The sequence below is a fragment of the Staurois parvus genome, unplaced genomic scaffold, assembly GCF_062004578.1.
Source record: "Staurois parvus isolate SC_StPar_1 unplaced genomic scaffold, SC_StPar_1.0 ptg000832l, whole genome shotgun sequence".
Classification (NCBI taxonomy): Eukaryota; Metazoa; Chordata; class Amphibia; order Anura; family Ranidae; genus Staurois; species Staurois parvus.
The window spans coordinates 1619415-1638470 of NW_028318628.1; the positions used below are offsets into that span (position 1 = coordinate 1619415).

Here is a 19056-nt window from a genome sequence, read left to right on the forward strand (position 1 = left end):
GATAAGGTGTTGCAGTTTATCTGGATGGATGAAGCCACTGCCCCTCATGTGGCAGTGCTTGGAACTGGAGATTGGCTGCTAAGCAGAGCACTGTCACTTTGGGAAGGTCATGCTCCCCCATGTTTAGATGCCCCATTCTGTAAAGACCCATTCACATCAGGGCAATCAGATGCAGTAGTTTTAAAATGTATTAACGTGTTGTGTTAAGGCAGTCCATTTATATGAATGGGCTGCCGAATACAACACAATGGATCTAAAATCATACCCACTGCATATTTGGTAAATCAGTGCACAACGTGCACTGCAAAAGTGTGTTGTGGTTTCATTCAATATGAATGGCACTGCAGCACACCAATGCACATAGTGTGCATTACTGCAATTCAGTTGTGTGGATGATTCCTTAGAGCATGAATCTCCAAACTTTCTAAACAAATGGCAAGTTTACTGTTCTCCAAACTTTAGGTGGGGGGCCAGACTGTGGCCAGTAGTGATGGGCTGAATACCCCCCCCCCCCCGTTTGGTTTATGTTCAAACATTCGAACCTAATGAAAGTTTGATCATTAACTTCGCACAAGGAAAATTCTGAGTAAGATACCTCACAGCTACTAAAATACTGCATGAGTTATATTATTAATTCATGCAGTAGTTTAGTAGTGAAAACATTCTTTAATGTTGCAGCTTCAAAAAGAATTGCCGGCATTGCCTGGCAATTAAAAAAAAAAAAAAAAAACACCATAAGGATCCCCCATCCATACCAAGCCCTTTGGGTCTGCCATGGATTTTAAGGGGAACCCCCTATGCCAACATTTTTAAAAAACGGCGTGGGGTTCCCCCCAAGAATCCGTAGCAGACCCTTATTTGAGCCTGCAGCCCGGCAGGTCAGGAAAGGGGAGGGATGAGCAAGTGCCCTCCCCTCCTGAACAATACCAGGCCACATGCTCTCAAAATGGAGGGGTTGCTTTGAGGTAGGGTGGCTCCCCCCCACAGCACCTTGTCCCCATGTTAAAGGGGACAAGGGCCTCTTCCAGACAACTGTGGCCGGTGGTTGTGGGGGTCTGTGGGCGGGGGGCTTATTGGAATCTGGAATCCTCCAGATCCCAGCCCCCCGCCCCATGTGAATGAGTATGGGGTACATAGTACCGCTACTAATTCCCCAAACAAAGTGTAGTGGTCATGTGCATTGCTTTGGCCAATCACAATGCACCGTCAGGGCACATTGCATTGTTGGGCTCAACGGGTGAACAGCCCACTGAACGTCCTTACCGTTCGTGTGTTCACCGATATTCGAGTTGAATTTATGTTCGACTCGAACATCAAGCCCAACCCTAGTATCCAGTGGGAGAAGAAAATGTTCTGGAGTCAGTGGGAGTAAACAATGCCCCATCGTTGGCGTTAGGGGGAGTTGAATTTATGTTCGACTCGAACATCAAGCCCAACCCTAGTATCCAGTGGGAGAAGAAAATGTTCTGGAGTCAGTGGGAGTAAACAATGCCCCATCGTTGGTGTTAGGGGGAGTAATAGTGCCCCATTATTGGTATCAATGGGAGATTACGTGCCCCATTATTGGTATCAATGGGAGATAAAGTGCCCCATCATTGATATCAATGGAAGGAATAGTTCCCCTTCTTTGGTATCAATGGAAGGAACAGTGTCCCATCATTAGTATAAATGTGAGGAAGAGTGCCCATTATTGATATCAATGAGAGGAATAGTGCATCATCATTAGTATCAATGAGATGAATAGTGCCCCATCATTGGTATCAATGGGAGGAATAGTGCCCTATCATTGGTATCAATGGGAGAAATAGTGCCCCATCATTGGTGTAAGTGGGAGGAATAGTGCCCCATTATTGGTGTCAGTGGAATGAATATTGCCCCATTGATGGTATCAGTGGAAGGAATAGTACCCCATCATTGGTGTCAGTGGGAAAAATAGTGACCCATTGTTGATGTCATGGGAGAAACTGTGCAACACTGTTATTGACAGTGGGAAGAACAATGCTCTGAGGGCCAGATAAAAGCAAACAAAGGGCCGCATCTGGCCCCCAGCCCATAGTTTGGAGACCACTGCATTAGAGCAATGGAACAAATGCTCTACCAGAATGTGGAGATGTTGATTAGATATCTCAGAATGCCTCATCTGGGAGCACTCTACTTGAATGTCCCTGTTTAGCGCAATAGATGAGGGAGGAGGGACTGTATACATGTTAGCACTGGGGTCAAGGAAAAAACTGACTGGATAAGGTTTTCTAACCTTCCTGAATGTTTTGTTTCAGGTGTCTTCAGGTCTGTCATATGCAGCTACAAACATATCACGTTCAATTCACGTAACTGTAAAATATGTTTGTGGTGACAGTCATTATTTTCAACCTTGCAGTTGTGATTTTCAATTCCCATTTCTTGTTATTGCTGAAAATAATAAACATATGGTAAACAATAATCTCCATGCCCTAAGTACTGATTTGTAAAACAGAGATCTTCACTTCACTACCCACAGATCATTATTCCAAAAACCTCACATGGCATCTGCATTTTACATTTCTCTACAGTATATGTTGCAGAGAACACCTTACTTGCCTTAAAGTTCTGAAGCAAGCAAAGCAGAAAAGCACATTTAGGACCTGTGTTGAAGGGCTTTTGTTCACATCATGCAGGGTTTGCATTCCCATACAAGTCTATAGGAAGGTTTGAGACAGGTTAAATGCAGATCAGAAGGAGGTAAAGGAGTAAATGCACTGAGACCCCCTTCCCTTTCCCCAGTAGTTTGTAGTAGCTCTCTATGTGCTTCTTTTTACTGATACCCTTCTCCCCATGTATATAAACAAAAACCATTGACTACTACCACATTTGACAAGGGTTACACCTGCTAACTTGTCCTTTTTCTTTTTTGAGGGCAACCTTCAGATGCTATTTTCCATCCAGCTAATGTCCTAATAATGAAACGCTTTAACTGCATCTAATTGTACAGCAGAGTTGCATCTGTTGATCCGCAAATGGTGAAACACTTTGTATGATTACGATCTCTATTATGGTTAAAAACTGCGGTTAATATCTTGCACCTGTCTATATTGCTGCAACATACATAAAGAATGCATAGGAAATGCACCTCTCATTGAATTCTGAAGGATCTTGGAAGCATCTCAAACTGATGTCATCAACACAAGCCCACAGCTCATTGACATAGATCCCTTTGATGCATGCAGCAGCATTTTGCAAATGTTCCAGGGGAGCCTTCAGTATCAAAGTAGGGGTATGGCCACAGTTTGGTGATACTGCTGCTTTAAAGTATAAGTATGGGATGTACAGAAAAACAAACATTCAGACTCATCCTCATGTTGTGGCATCAGTGTGATGCTGCAGCTGTCCCATGCTGAGTCTAAGAACGAGAACTGAGCGATCACATGACCGCTGATCATTCAGTTCTTTGTCTTAGATCACATGGCCATAGTTCTCAGACTTTTCAGAGTGGAGAGCAGTGATTGTCCATCACCAATTTCTACTCTGCTTTTCCAGCGCTAAAGTCCTGGAGACCAGGCTGGGGAGGGGGTAGCAGACGTGGCTACGCATGCTGAAAGGCAGAGGCAGCTGTCAATCAATCAGCAGGGTGGATCCCAACAGTATTGTTGGGAATCTTCCCGAGCCTGGCAAAGCTCTGCCCAGTCAGCTCATGCAGCAAAAAAGGCCTATCATCTAATGTTTGTGGGCTCCTTTATACCTCACAAAAATATATGAAGGCTTGGTTAGACCTGTAATAAAATGGGCTATAGAATTTGATAGTTTGAAATGAAAAAAAAAAACAAGATGCACTTTACTTAAAATGTTACTAAACCCACAACAGTAAAATCTGTCTGTATATGCAGTAAAGCATTGGTTGGTATACTCACTGTGGAACCTATGGGGTCATCCTCCACATTGTGTAAAAAGGATGTTTGATCCTGTCTTCTCTGATCCTCCCTTCTTCCAGTGTCTCCTAAATATTTCCTGATAGGACACAGCCTTGGGGGCAAGCTGCACCTGCTCAGTTTGATGTGTATTGCTACAGTTTTTTTTTTCTTGGGAGAGTGCATGTGATCAGCACAGGGCCAGTCAGCACTGTCCAGACGGAGGTCAGGGGTTCTGCATCCTCCTACAGGAGAAAGAAAACTCCTCCTACAAGCTTTAAACAGGTGCTCTGCTAGACACTGATAGAAGTCACAAAACTGCTATATACTGCTGATGTGAAAAGGTGTTTAGCAGTTTATATTTATAAAATAATTGCATTTCCATGTTCTGTGTACTGTGGGAGACCAGATGGAATGAATGCAGGGTTCTGGGTTTAGTAACACTTTAACTTTTCTATGTTTTTGAAACAGTCATATTGCACAATATCTCTACAAGAGTGTCTAACTACATAAAGCACAAAAAGGGTTATGAAATGTATTACAACACTTTAAATAAAAGGGAGTAAGGCCTCTTGCACATAGCACTGATGTCTGAGCATCAGCATTTCTGTAGGTCATTTCAGACATTTGTTATGCGCATATTTATGTACATTCACGCATACAATACACTCCTGAGCAAAATGCCTTAGTAGTTATGTTCATATGTGCATATTTGTGCGTACAGGTGCAAAATACTTACTAAGAATGCAGATTTTTCTATATTTTGTTTTATTGCTCAAGCATACACAGCGCATGTTTCCATGCCTATGTGTACAGACACACTGTAAACAATAGGCTGCATTTTAGATCAGTAAAAAAAAATTGTACTGTACTCTGTTCCGGAGGGTTTTTGATATATTTTGCTGTGCTCCAGTACTGTTCTGTGCAGAAAAAATGCAACATGTGCTAACTTTTTTTTCTGCAACGGAAACTGATTGGGACTGACATCACTGGTGTGAACTAGGTGTGAAGCAGCCCTAAGAACAGTTACATCCTCAGAAGGACCTGTAGCCACACCTTGCTGATAGTTTAAAAGTGAAACCAGCAAGTTACAAATAGAACACAATTATTTTTTTAGCTACGTGACTAGGTAAAATGCATAAGTGTGTTGTAACAATATATATAATATATATAAAAAAGCACAACCGCATATTATTTATTTCAAACTGTAAAAGGAAGCTATATCTATTTCTATAGGTTAATTGGAAAATGAGAATAACAGGAACCACAAGAATGTGCCTCTTGCCCCACGTCAACCAAAGATAAAGTGATTGCACACTAATAAGACATGCCTGTGCAGACAAAAAACGCATAAAACTAATTTCCCTTAAAATGACATTGCACAATCTAGATGGATATGATCCTTTCCAAATCTGGGTCAAGAAAAAGCCCAATGATGCAGTCTTGTGACTGAAACAAAATGGTTCACCTGTTTTGCATGCAGATGACACTTGCGAACATGGGGATCCAAGCTTGGCATGAAGCTTTGATATTCATATAATTTAAATTGTTAATGTTTACATATTGCAGAATGTATCAAAAGCATGTCAAAGACTGTACATCATGTAACAAAAGACAATAAGATACAGTTTGTATGTAACAAAAAAGATTTTTTGCAGATTTCTTGGCCCAAGAAAACATTGACTATTTAGTCTGTCACTGTGCCGTTGAAGAGGGTGGCTCTACCACCAAGGTAATATATTTGCAGAGATGGGTAGGTGTGATAGTGTGGCTTCACACTAATAATAAATGTATGCAACAAAAACCTCAAGTTTCGATCTAAATGTTGGAAATAGTTTTGTTTTTCTGTTCTGACTACCTGAATTGAGTGCTGAGGAAATTTTGTGATTTCCTTCCTGAAGGGGGTACAGTGGTACTATATTTATATGCAGTGGAGGAGGAGTGCAGGGGTCAGCAGCATTTCAGGGTAAAAGGAAGCCTCCTTCCCTGCTTTGGTCATATACAGGGCCAAGAGGAAGACTTCCTCCCACTCTGAACTGCCACTGCATCTGGGCTGGGGAGTAAATATTGGGAAGGGGGGGTGTCCTTTCTTGGAGGTCTGCACTGGGAAAGAGGGGGCAGTGGTGTCTCTGCTCTGAGGTGTCTGTACTGAAAGAGGGAGGTGACTGTCCTAAGGGGTCTCTACTGGGGATGGGGGAGAAGGGTCTGTTTTGGGGGGTGACTGTCCTGAGGGGTAAGTGGTTTATACTGGGAAAGGGGGGATTTCTCTACTGAGGAGTCTGTACTGGGGGAAGGGGGTGTTTCTGCACTGAACGGTTTGTACTAGGGGGAGGCGTGCCTGAACTGAGGGGTTTGTATTGGGAAGGGGGAGGTAAGTACTGGGAGAGGGGTGTCTGTACCGATGCATCTGTACTAAGGAAGGGGGGTGGTCTGTACTGAGGGGATGTACTGGGGATTGGGGGTCTTTACTGGGGAGCAATGTCTGTATTGATGGGTCTGTACTGGGGAGGGGGGAATGTCTGAACTGCGGGGTCTGTACTAAGGGGGGGGGGGTGCCTGTACTGGTGTGCTTTATGGGGGGGAGGTCAGTCTGTACTGAGGGGTCTGTGCTGGGGAGGGTTGTATGTGCGGAGAGGTCTGTACTAGGGAGTGGTGTCTGTACTGGGAAGAGGTGTCCCTACCAAGGGGTACTAAGGAGGGGAGGGGGGCTGAGAAGGGAGATTTAGGGATGTTAGACGAGACCTGTACTGTAGGGATATGGGTTGCGGGACCTGTATTTTACGCACTCCTGACCTCTGCACTCCTGACCCCTGCACTCTTTGGGTAATGCACTCCTGACCCTGCACTCAAAACTGCAGAGGAATTATCTAAACTGGAGCAGCCAGACACTGGAGCAGCTATGCATAGCAACCAATAAGTGTCTATCTTCAGCTCCTTCAGTTAAGGTTTGAAAGTGAAAGCTAAAAGCTGATTAGTAACGACTCACAGCTGATCCATATTCTGGCTGCTCCAGCTTTGATAAATTCCCCTGACTGTGTTTTACATTTCATACTCCTGACCACTGCACTCTGTACACTAGACTGTATATGACATACTCCTGACCATTACATTCTAAGTACGTTACTTCTGAAGATAGGCTGTGTGCAGAAAAGCATGTGTAATGGAACAGTTTGTTTTTTTTTAAAATGAGTCTGCTAAGGTTTGCACATGTCTGTTAGACTCTCACTACTGCCACCACCGTGAAGCTTACAGTGGTGGCAGCCGGAGGGGGGCTGGTTTACACTCACTCCTGATGGCAGCAGCCACCTGAAATGCGTGTTGATCCACCAGCTGGCTGTCAACTTTCTATTCAAAGCAATCTATCATTTGTACAGCTGCCAGACCACCTTCCATGACCAGCGGAGTGTCCCCTCCACTGGCACTATGCCCTCCATTCTTCCCGGGCTCCGCTGTGGAATGTGCAGGCCTGGGACCCGCATGGTGTGTCCTGCCAGGTGGAGGGGAGGGAGACCAGCGAATTTCCCATTCACAGATGCATACTTAACTCGGTTCAATGTCCATGGCCTGTGGTGTTTTTTTACATTCTGCGTGCACCTGTGCATTACATCACCAAAGACTTCTACTGGCCTTCTACAGGCCTTTGGACACTGACCTCTAAAAGTCTATAGGTCTGTAATGTGCAGGCACAATAGGTCAGTGACACTCTTGGTGAGTAAATACCAGAGGACATGGAATTCAGATCGAAGTCAGTATGCATCTGGAGAGAGGTAAGGATAGGTTAAGTTAAGTCACGGTAAAGGGGCAAAAAGGATAAGGGGCCATCAGAAAAGGTGTTTGGGGGCCATCTTTTCTGAGTTCACTTTCATGAAAATGCACCTGAAGTGATCTTTGCAGCCAAATAAAAGAAAAAATACTGGACGTTACATAATATAGTCAGATTTTTTACGAAACATACTCGTTATGAGCCTACTTACCAGGTAAAACCTTCCAAAATGAGCCTTTGGCTGAAACGTATTACACTGCCTTGTAAACCACACAGCAAAATCTTGTTTTTCACGTTTTCCCTGTCTGCCTATTTTTACATAGTAGTTTTTATGACCAGAAACCCCTTTGGGTATACAGTAGGTGCTTTCTAAGCAATGTATTTAAAAATGCACAAACAAATAATATTTGCATTGATGGAATGCATTTTTGGGGTGCGGTGGAACATCATCTGCTTATCTTTTAATGTAGAAATGAAGCAACATCCATTACCTATCAGTAGCTGCTAAATGAATCCTACCAGGGGCGGACTGACCGTTTTCCCTGTCCGCCTATTTTTACATAGTAGTTTTTATGACCAGAAACCCCTTTGGGTATACAGTAGGTGCTTTCTAAGCAATGTATTTAAAAATGCACAAACAAATAATATTTGCAGTGATGGAATGCATTTTTGGGGTGTGGTGGAACATCATCTGCTTATCTTTTAATGTAAAAATGAAGCAACTTTCATTATCTATCAGTAGCTGGTATATGAATCATCCTACACAGATTTCTCAGCTTAAGTTTTAGTCATTTGGAGACTGAAAAATAAGGAAAGATACTAGGACATAGGAAATATTGGACATCTCTGGTAATGAGGGTTTAGTTTTTGATTTCAGCTTTTTTGGTTAAGGTTCAGTTCTCTGAGTTCTGAAAAATGGGTATGACATCTGCAAAGCAGAAAGCAATCATCCAAAACGTTACAGGAACCCATATACATAAATAGCTTCTGCTGTTTAATAATTATTTCACATACAAAGATTGTCTCAAAGTATTTCCTCTGACAGGAGGAAATACTTTGCGACAATCTTTCTATGTGAAATAATTATTAACCAGCAGAAGCTATTTATGTATATTGGTTCTGTAACATTTTGGATGATTACTTTCGGTACCTGTAACTGTTACTAAAATATATAGTGCTAATTATACTGAGATCCTCCCATCCTTGCCTCTAGGACTTTTCCAGAGCCACTCCCATCCTCTGAAACTCCTTACCCCAATCTCTCTGGCTTTCGTCTATTTTTGCCTACTCTATCCACCTTTAGGTGATCCTTGAAAACTAATTTCTTCAGGGAGGTCTATCTCACTTCTGCCTAAAAACTGAACTTTTCACTTTTCCATCAGCTCATCTATCTCACGGTTATTATCTTTTGTACCACCTACACCTCCCTAATAGATTGTAAACTCTTACGAGCTGGACCCTCCTATTCTGCTTTTATTGAATTGTACTGTAACTGTATTCTCCCCCTTTATATTGACAATCGTTGCACAAACTGTTAGAGCTACATAAAACCTGTATATTAATATAAATACACTTGAATGTAATTGCTCTCATTATTTTATAATATTGATATTAATAAAGAGCATACTTACCCAGAAAGCATCCTTAAATGCCAGCTGTGCCATCTTGTTGAAGTAAGATAATCCCAGCAATGAATTTCCTCTTTAGTCAACGAACAACCACATAAAGCATATCACCGGGAGATGCTGCAAATTGAAGGAAAATCTAAGTATTCCAATTTGAAAAAAAATACAAACTGCTGCAAGATGTGAATTTTGATAGCTGAGCTGCTGCTTCACAGACTGAAAGAAGAGGCTTGACAAAAGGACTAAATCTGGGAAGATAGAAGGAATATGTTGGTAACAAGTAGGTGCATTAGGACCTTTGACTCCAGACTGTTAAATGAAGACAAGAGCCGGGCTTGCAGAACAGCAAGTGTACTCTGCAGATTCCAGTTCTCTAAAATCTTATTACACATTAGCACAGGAAGTTATGCTTCTGACAAACGTGTGTGCAGATGAGGAAGATCTTTGTTGTTCTCGGAAACTGCAAAATAAACGCCACTGAGGTAGGAGTAACAGAGATCCCCTAGCCCTGAGCAAGGTATATTACTAAACAGGAACAGCAATAAACACAGTACACCAGGAAACCAAACATAAAAAAGTCACGAAATGTCCATTTTTTTTAAAAGCTCAAAGACAGTACTTATCCAGAGATACAGAGTAATTCCACAGCGGTGAAAACACTCAGATAAAACATCTATCAATGTTACAAAAGTCAGTTCAATTGGTCAATGACCACACTACGGGTCTATTAATTTGCCAATAACGTTATTATTTACGTTACTTATTTTTTTTTTTCTTTTTTGGGACAAAAAAAAGCTCTTCTTTAATTTTTTTTTTTTTACAAAGTACATATATTTTCTTCTGCGATCTATTGCTTTTATTATGCCACTAAAATTATGTTCCTGGTACAAAAAATTAAACTTTTATATTTTTAAAAATGTATTCAACTGCTTAGAAAAAAAAAAAGCATAACAACTGAAAACACAGTAATTGATACAAAGCGTGTATCTAAACTCCGGGCAGATATAAAAGATGCACATTAATACAGCTATATTTTTGTTAAGTAATTAAAGAATAATTACAGGCATGGCTACATTATACATAGTTACATTGATCCAGCTTGAACCAATGTAACTATGTATATAGCATACCTGGCTGATCCTCCTGAATGTTGGAAATCATGAAAGTAGACACCACTACATAGCCTGACACAGCGGGAATTAGCCCCACCTCCACTTCCTCCTCACTGCATTTGATTGACAACAGCAGGAGTCAATGGCTCCTGCTGCTGCTCGAATGCTGTGTTAAGGAGAAAAGAAGAGAGAATAGATGCAGCTGTGCAGAGCCCTGGATCTATACTCCCCTCTTTTCCCCTTCACACAGGGAAGGGGGGTAGAGAAATAGAATACGTTTTCAACATTAAATTTCTTGCATTAAGGTAAAAAATGTTTTTAGCATTAGTATCACTTTACGTTTTACCGACCTGAGCGTGGGGCGAGGCGGTGGTTTGCATCACCTTGTGCTAAAAAAAGTAGTGCATGTAGTACTTTTTTCAGTGCACGCCACCATGTACTTGGACCAGTCAGGTAGGAGACGAGGCATTTTTCCTGCCACCCAACGTAGTCCTACCATACCTGGTGTGAACAGGTCCTAAGTCTAAACTCCAGGTATGTTCTTTATTGCATACATACATTGGTCCAGCTTGACACAATGCAAGTATGGACATCTCATTCCTGAAGGGCTGCTGGAGAAGCTGATAATCACTGTTGTAGTCGGTGCTACTACAGTGATAGCTAAGATCTTCCTGGTCCTGCTCAGATTCTGTGTGACCAGCTCCCCCTCTGTACATGGACCACAAGGAGCTGCTTGTTCAGCACTACGCCATTCATAGAAAGCCTTGTATTTTTTTTATATGAACACAGGGCATTCTCTGATTGGTTGAGGTGGAGGAGAAGGTTGGTGAGGTCACAATCTCCACTTCATCCAATCAAGGAATCCCTTGTATTTATTGAAAGGTACAAGGGATTTTATGAATGGTGGCAGTGCCAGTCGAGCAACCATTGTGGTCAATGTGCAGAGGAGAAGATATTTGATCCAGAAGATCTCATCAATCCCATTAGTTGTACCAGCTTCCCCAACAGCCAATCAGGTATGAGATATATGAGGGTGTAGGTTGTTAGTTCACCTTTTCACTTTTTTTCTGAAAAGGTAAACTAACCCTTTAAAGCAGTGTTTCTCAACCAGGGTTCCATGGAACTCTAGGTTCATCCAGGGGTTTTTAGGGGTTCCTTGAGCAATGAGGGATTTCTGCCTCTCAGGTAAGTTCCCACTGACATAATTGATGTTTTTAGCTATCTGTAAGAGGGTAATTCTTCCCAATGACCACAAGCGTAAGGGACATTCTATCCGCTGACTATCACACTAATGCTGAGTTGTAGATATAGTAACTTAGCAGGGGTTCCCTGAGACCAAAAAGTTATTTCAAGGGTTCCTGTGTGTTGAAGAGGTTGAGAATGGCTGATATAAAGGTTCATTGCCCTAAAAAAAAAAACATTCATGGAAATGAACAATTACAAATTATATTGACCCCAATTGATTTCCCTTTGAAGTAGTCTGCAATGCTAGGAGTATATTTTTCAGTTTTTAGCAGAGAAAAGTCAACACTATGCAGATTTAAAAGAAGGCAACCCTCTTCCAGATATTGCTTGCTGCAGCTGATCCACAGGACAGAGATTGGTACATGAAGTGAAGCTATGCTAGAGGAAGCTGTGGTGTTGGTGCAAGGTTAATTACAGGAAGCCGAGGTGAGGGGAAGAAGTGCAAAAAGGGAGATAATACCAGTGCTATGCAGGACAATAGACAGGTTAGAGCAAAAAAAGTAAAACCAAGTACTAATTTGTTTACATAAAATGCAGAGACCACTGGAGCATGTTTCTTACAGTTTGAGAAATGCTTATCCAATCTGAACACATAACAAACCCTAATGCAGTTTCAGAAAAACTGTTGGGGACTGAGAAGAAGAGGAAAAAAACAGGATTTTTGTACTTTGTACTTGAAGTTAAGGATTCTGTTATTCTGAGACAAGTCGGTTATACTGCTGCCAACAAGAGGAACTGGACACTGACAAACAAAAAAAGCTCTTGGCCAGCAGACTTTAGCAGGACTTAGTGAAGCAGACTGTAGCAGGACTGATCATAGTAGACTGTAGCAGGAGTTGTAACGGACTGACTGGTAGCCTACTGGAACTTGGGGTTCACTGAGCAGTGAAATACTGCTTAAACACAATGCTCAAGTGGAGACAGCATCTTCCTCTTGAGCTTTAATAGACTTTCTGGCCACGTCATGTTGCCGGGACACCCCAGGGAATAACGAGAAATCTCCTCAGCCATGAAAGACAGACGAGGAACTGGAGAGAGACGAGTAGGTGACCGTCACAAGACCTGATTGCAGAAAGCTTAGAAATCTACTCACAGTAATTCCTGGGTGAAATCTTCTTTCCTTGCACCAAATGAAGTCGGCTGCTTGATCTCGGAAAAAGCAGCTGGCTAATGATCACTGGGGTGGGCCAAGAGGGCAGTTTGGGACCCCCAGCTGTGACAAATGAACAGCGTATCACAGCAGGACAACACTGGAACTACTGGGCAGATGAGTATGTGAATTGACAAGTCACATACCTCCCAACTTTTTGAGATGGGAAAGATGGACACCTATTAGCAAATGTATGTAGGAATAGGACATCTCTCCGCCACGCCCCCATAAAGGAGCATTCTACAAAAAAAATGTATTAAACCCACAAATGCTTTTTTTATCACTACTATTCCTTTATATTGGCTCTTGAAATTTACAAATGCAACAATTTAGAATTTGGATGAAAGGTTTAGCACTGTGAAACACTTTTTGAAAGATAAATAGTGCATTTTATATACAACTATACAGATCAGACCAAAATGAGGGACAAACAAGGAGGAGAGAGGGACAGAGGGAATTTGTTCCAAATCAGGGACAGTCCCTCGAAATCAGGAACAATTTGGAGCTATGAAATCATTGTAACAGGTAAGGAGGAGGCGTTAAAAGAAAACATGCTGGAGGGAGGTGAAGTTGCTGTTTAACTGCCTCCCGCCTGCCATATAAGATAATGACGGGAGCAAGGCGGTTCTCTCTTTCTGGGAGGACGTCATATGACGTCCTCCCACTCTAACCACGCATGCGCGGCTCCAGGTGGTGCGCTGTGGCCCTCGGACACAGCGGATCACCGATCAACGGAAAGAGCCAAAGATGTCAGCTCGGTCATTTGATCAGCTGTGTCCAATCACAGTTGATCGCATGTAAATAGGGAAATGCTGGTTATCACGCTGACAGCTCGAGAGGAGAGGAGAGCCGGTAATCGGCATCCCTCAGAGGGAACATGTACACTGATCATCAGGGCATGATGATCAGTGTGCCCTGATTGGTGTAGCCCCAGCAGTGTCTCCTGTCAGTGTCCATCAATGCCAGCTGTCAGTGCTCATCATTGCCACCTGCCAGTGCCACATCAATGCCACATATCAGTGCCTACCAATGCACATCAATGCCACATATCAGTGCCCATCTGAGCTGCCTTTCAGTGTCACCTATCAGTGCCAGTCAGTACCTCCTATCAATGCCAGTCAGTGCTGCCAATCAGTGCCACCTATCAATGCCAGTCAATACCGCCTATCAGTGCTAGTCAGTGCCACCTATCAGTGCCTGTCAGTGCCGCCTATCAGTGCCTGTCAGTGATGCCTATCAGTGCCGCCTAACAGTGCCAGTCAGTGCCACCTAACAGTGCCAGTCAGTGCTGCCTATCAGTGCTAGTCAGTGCCGCCTATCAGTGCCACCTATCAGTGCTGCCTATCAGTGCCATATATGAGTGCCGCCTTTCAGTACTGATCAGTGATGCCTGTCAATGCCCATTGGTGCCACATACCAGTGCCTCCTCGTCAGTGCCCATCAGTGCCACCTATCAGTGCCTATCAGTGTAGCGTATCAGTGCCCATCACTGCAGCTTCATTAGCACACATCAGTGAAGGAGAAAAATAACTTATTTACAAAATAAATTTTATAACAAAAACTAAGAAAAAACTTTTTTTTTTTCAAAATTTTTAGTTGTTTTTGGTTTGTTTAGCAAAAAATAAAAAAACCCCAGAGGTGATTAAATAACACCAAAATAAAGCTCAATCTGTCTCAAAAAAATTATAAAAATTTTATAGGGGTACAGTGTTGCATGACAGCGCAATTGTCATTCAAAGTGTGACAGCGCTGAAAGCTGAAAATTGGCCTGGGCAGGAAGGGGGTATAAGTGCCCTGTAGGTAAGTGGTTAACAGCATTACCATATGCAGCAGCATGGCAATTAGTGTCCGTAACACTGGACACTACCACCAGCAGGTCTATGCATCGCAGCGGAAGCTACAATAATGCATGGGCCTGCACTACTGAAGCTAGACAAGGCAGAAAAGGAAGTTGTTTTTTTAAATTAGCACTTACTAAACAAAGAGTCATTTTTATCATTTCAAAAATGATTTTGTAAGGGGATAACTCCTTTAAATATGAATGCATAGTTTTAACTTCCACTACATACAGTATATGGACCTAACTGTAAGTGTGCAATGTCTCCCCTTGGTGGAACTTTGGAGAAATTACATTATGAAGAAATTATATACTGTATTTCTAAATACCTGTAATGAGAGAAACATAAAGGGTTCCATTCCCGACTACTATTTCTTAGTTCTGACTTAAAGTGTATCATGGTCAAAATGTAAAAACATATATTTATACAATACTGTATTTCAAATATTTCCAGTCTACTCCTTTTAGTCCCTGAAATTTCTAAACCTATGTAGCACTACCCCCTTGGGGGTTGCTGCTGATTTGGGCCCCTGTATAGTCCTTTATAGCCAGGCAATTTGCATTCTCCACACAAGCTTACATTCAGAGTCAGAAATCAGTCCTTAAGCTTTTGTTTTGTTGTTTATTGAGGGGATTTGAACTGGGATAGGGTTATGGGTGTACAGGATGCCCAAGGGAACCGATAATTAAGGACAAACTTCCTGGAACTATTCACAAGCTTCTCTTCTGTAATACAGTTTCTGTTGGAGAGCTAGCCAACATCTCCTTGTTGTACCACCCCAGACCCTAGATGCATTCCTCTTTACCCAGCAATCTGGAGGTCTTTTCCTGAGCAGGAGATCTGGCTCCTGTTCCTTTAAAATAGGTGAACAGTCACTAGTTGGGTACTAATCTGGTTTCCCACCAGAGTGCTCCTTCCTCTATCTGCCCAGGGGGTGCAGGTGTACTCACTCAGATCCTCTCCTGTAAGACTTGCAGGTTGGCTGCTGCTACCAGGCCTTATAGCTGGGCTGCCCTTTCCCTACCATACAGGTGGTCCTTGCTCAGGGGACCAGTGAGTCACGAGTTTACTCTTTTCCAGCTCCAGGCTTGCAGGCAGGTCTCATCCCACTAGGCCTCCTGGCAGCCCTCTTCCTCTAGCCTCACATCTTCCTGCTCCTTCTTCCACCCAACTCCTCACACTCCTGCTACTCAGCAGGCTCTTACACATTTAACCACAAGCCTACAGGGCACTTATACCCCTTCCTGCCCAGGCCAATTTCCAGCTTTCAGCACTGTCACACTTTGAGTGACAATTGCGTGGTCATGCAACACTGTACCCATATGACATTTTTAGCATTTTTTTGTAACAGATAGAGCTTTATTTTGGTGGTATTTAATCACCTCTGGGCTTTTTATTTTTTCTTAAACAAACCAAAAACCACAAACTTTGTAAATAAGTGATTTTTCTCCTTCACTTATGTGCGCTAATGAGGCTGCAGTGATGGGCACTGATAGGCTGCACTGATGGACACTGATAGGTGGCACTGATGGGCACAGATGAGGAGGCACTGGTAGGTGGCACTGATGGGCATTGACAGACATCACTGATGGGCACTGAAAGGCAGCACTGATACATGGCACTGATATATGGCACTGATAGGTGGCACTGTTAGGCGGCACTGACTGGCACTGTTAGGCGGCACTGGCTGGCACTGTTAGGCGGCACTGACTAGCACTGATAGGCGGCACTGACAGGCACTGATAGGCAGCACTGATGAGCACTGATAGGCGGCACTGAAGGCAGCACTGATGTGCACTGATAGGCGGCACTGACTGGCACTGATAGGTGGCACTGATTGGCAGAACTGATAGATGGCACTGATTGGCATTGATAGGTGGCACTTACTGGCGCTGATGGGTGACACTGAAAGGAAGCTCAGATGGGCACTGATATGTGGCATTGATGTGCACTGGTAGGCACTGATGGGCACTGGCACAAGGCACTGATGGACACTGACAGGTGGCACTGCTGGGGCTACACTGATCATCAGTGCCCTGATGATCAGTGTACATGTCCCCTCCGCGGAAAGCCGATTACCAGCTCTCCTCTCGAGCTGTCAGCGTGAACGCTCGAGAGGAGAGAAATGCCGATAACCGGCATTTCCCTGTTTACATGTGATCAGCTGTGATTGGACACAGCTGATCACATGACCGAGCCAACATCTTCGGCTCTTTCCATGATCGGTGATCCGCTGTGTCCGAGGGACACAGCACACCACCGATCGCCGCGCTGCGTGCTCCCTGAGCCGCGCATGCGTGGTGAGAATGGGAGGACGTCATATGACGTCCTCCCAGAACGAGAGAACCACCTTGCATCCGTCATATTACTATATGGCGGGCGGGAGGTGGTTAAGAGAGTCCCAAACCTTTGTCAAGCCTTCTGTTTGGGATTGGCTGAGGTCCCTCAAGAGTGCAGCCAGCCACCCCTCAGATCCACCCACTGCCTCCAATGCTCTCCTTTGAAAGCCTCAGAGCAGGGGGAAATTCCAGAGGGGCTGGCCTGCAGAGTCTGTCAACCCTGGCCACAATTTGACCCCACTGGCTATTACACCTGAGCTCCTAACAGCTCCTGTCTAACCATTAGGATCTAGCTCCCCTTAGCTAAACTAGGAGGGTGCTACATTACTTATGCTAAGATCCCCACAAATTTTCTTTTTTGAATTCTGTGACACTTATTCACTATGCACTGTGGGTCACACATTTCACAGGGCTTGCCTTCTGAACTACAAAGGTACAGAAAGGAGGAGTTTCAGGAGGTGGAGGCAGTATAGGAATCAATGCTTGCAGGCAGGGTCTTATATGTTTTTTCCCCTGATGTTTTATATGCTTTGGGTCTTTTATGCTTAGGGAAATATCAAATGTTAGCTAAATAATTCTGTAGAAAGTACAAATGTATATACAGTATTTTTTAAAGCAGCTATAACACCAATACAAATGTGGAAGTATTTATTATAGCAACTATAATACCAGTAATCACTAGCATCTGCATATAATCTTCCCAGTCTAGGACTGTCTTCAAAGGACTGTCCTCAATCTCAAACCTCTGTAGCATGTTGGCAGCCTCTGAACTTTCTTGCAGCATGTGTACAGTCTTTTATAATCTCATTTATCATGCCTGTAGTCTCTGACCCTCTCCTGCAGCATGTGTACAGTCTTTTATAATCTCTCATATCATGCCTGTAGTCTCTGACCCTATCCTGCAGCATGTGTACAGTCTTTTACAGGGGCGGACTGACAACTCATTGGGCCCCCGGGCAATAGGGGATCATGGGGCCCCTGTGTCCTCGCCCACACTCAAACCACATCCAAAAATGCCTATGAAAGTTACCAGGGGCATCTCATGGGGCCCCCTACTGACCCCAGGCCCTCGGGCAGTGCCCGAGTACACAAATGGTCAGTCCGCCCCTGGTCTTTTATAATCTCTCATATCATGCCTGTAGTCTCTGACCCTTTCCTGCAGCATGTGTATAGTCTTTTATAATCTCTCATATCATGCCTGTAGTCTCTGACCCTCTCCTGCAGCATGTGTACAGTCTTTTATAATCTCTCATATCATGCCTGTAGTTTCTGGCCATCTCCTGTTGCATGTTTGCAGTCTTTTGACAGCTTTCTGTAGCACTACATTCACTAAATATAAAGTGGTTATTTGGTGTTGTTACTTGAGGCCTCCTTTATTTGGCTATCACATATATATATATATATACGTACATTGTTCCAGTTTGGACCAATGTGAGTGTTCCGTTCTCAAAACACTGACTATGTGTGGCTCTAAACGGACAGCTAAACCATTGTCAGAATCCCCAGCAAACAGAAGCCCACTGCTTGTGTTGTCTACCAAAGAATCCAACTTTATTTTATAGGTGAAAAGGTGATGATGTCTCAAGCCCCTTGGGAGAGAAGCAAGCACACTGCATCCCCAGTGAATAGAAGTCTAAAATGGCTGACGAGCTTCCTAAACAAAGAGTCACTTCCTGTCTGAGAGCTTACATATCCAGAGGAGAACTGCCATACATGTCTGCCACTAGATGGCAGTGGTACACTACATGTCCCATATAAGTAACTTTAATTCAATTAGCCTGTGAAGGCAACACACTCCCTGCCTGATATAATATATTATATCACTGCCCATGCATATCTACTGTACAGGGAAAACACATAAGAAAATACATTCCGGCCTAGATTGGTAACATAAACTAAAACATGAGTCCACAACATATCAGGGTCTTTTGGCTATGGTACTTCAAGCTTATGGCCCACATGAAGAAATAGTTTAGTCCATAAACCCATCTTCGGATTGGAGTAGCCGCCCAAGGCCAAACTATCTCCAACCCCAATTGTAATCCACAGGATGGAATTTAACTCAATGGCGAATGTCTCGCCTGAACGCTATCAGTGAGGAGC

General features: G+C 43.3%; 1 protein-coding gene across 2 annotated transcripts in view; it reads right to left on the bottom strand.

Moving 5' to 3' along the window:
• The window catches only part of PSTPIP1 (proline-serine-threonine phosphatase interacting protein 1), an 86817-nt gene extending 77122 nt beyond the window's left edge, over window positions 1–9695 (bottom strand). The window contains exons 1-2 of one of the 2 annotated variants that reach the window (XM_089655288.1): window positions 9566–9695; window positions 9276–9389 (exon numbers count right to left, since the gene is read on the bottom strand). In XM_089655288.1, the coding sequence (XP_089511414.1) occupies window positions 9276–9308 (33 nt within the window). In that variant the 5' untranslated portion in view covers window positions 9309–9389; window positions 9566–9695. Of the gene's footprint in view, window positions 1–9275 lie in introns of both variants that reach the window. The other variant, XM_089655287.1, reaches the window with a different exon arrangement.
• Window positions 9696–19056: the final 9361 nt, after the last annotated feature.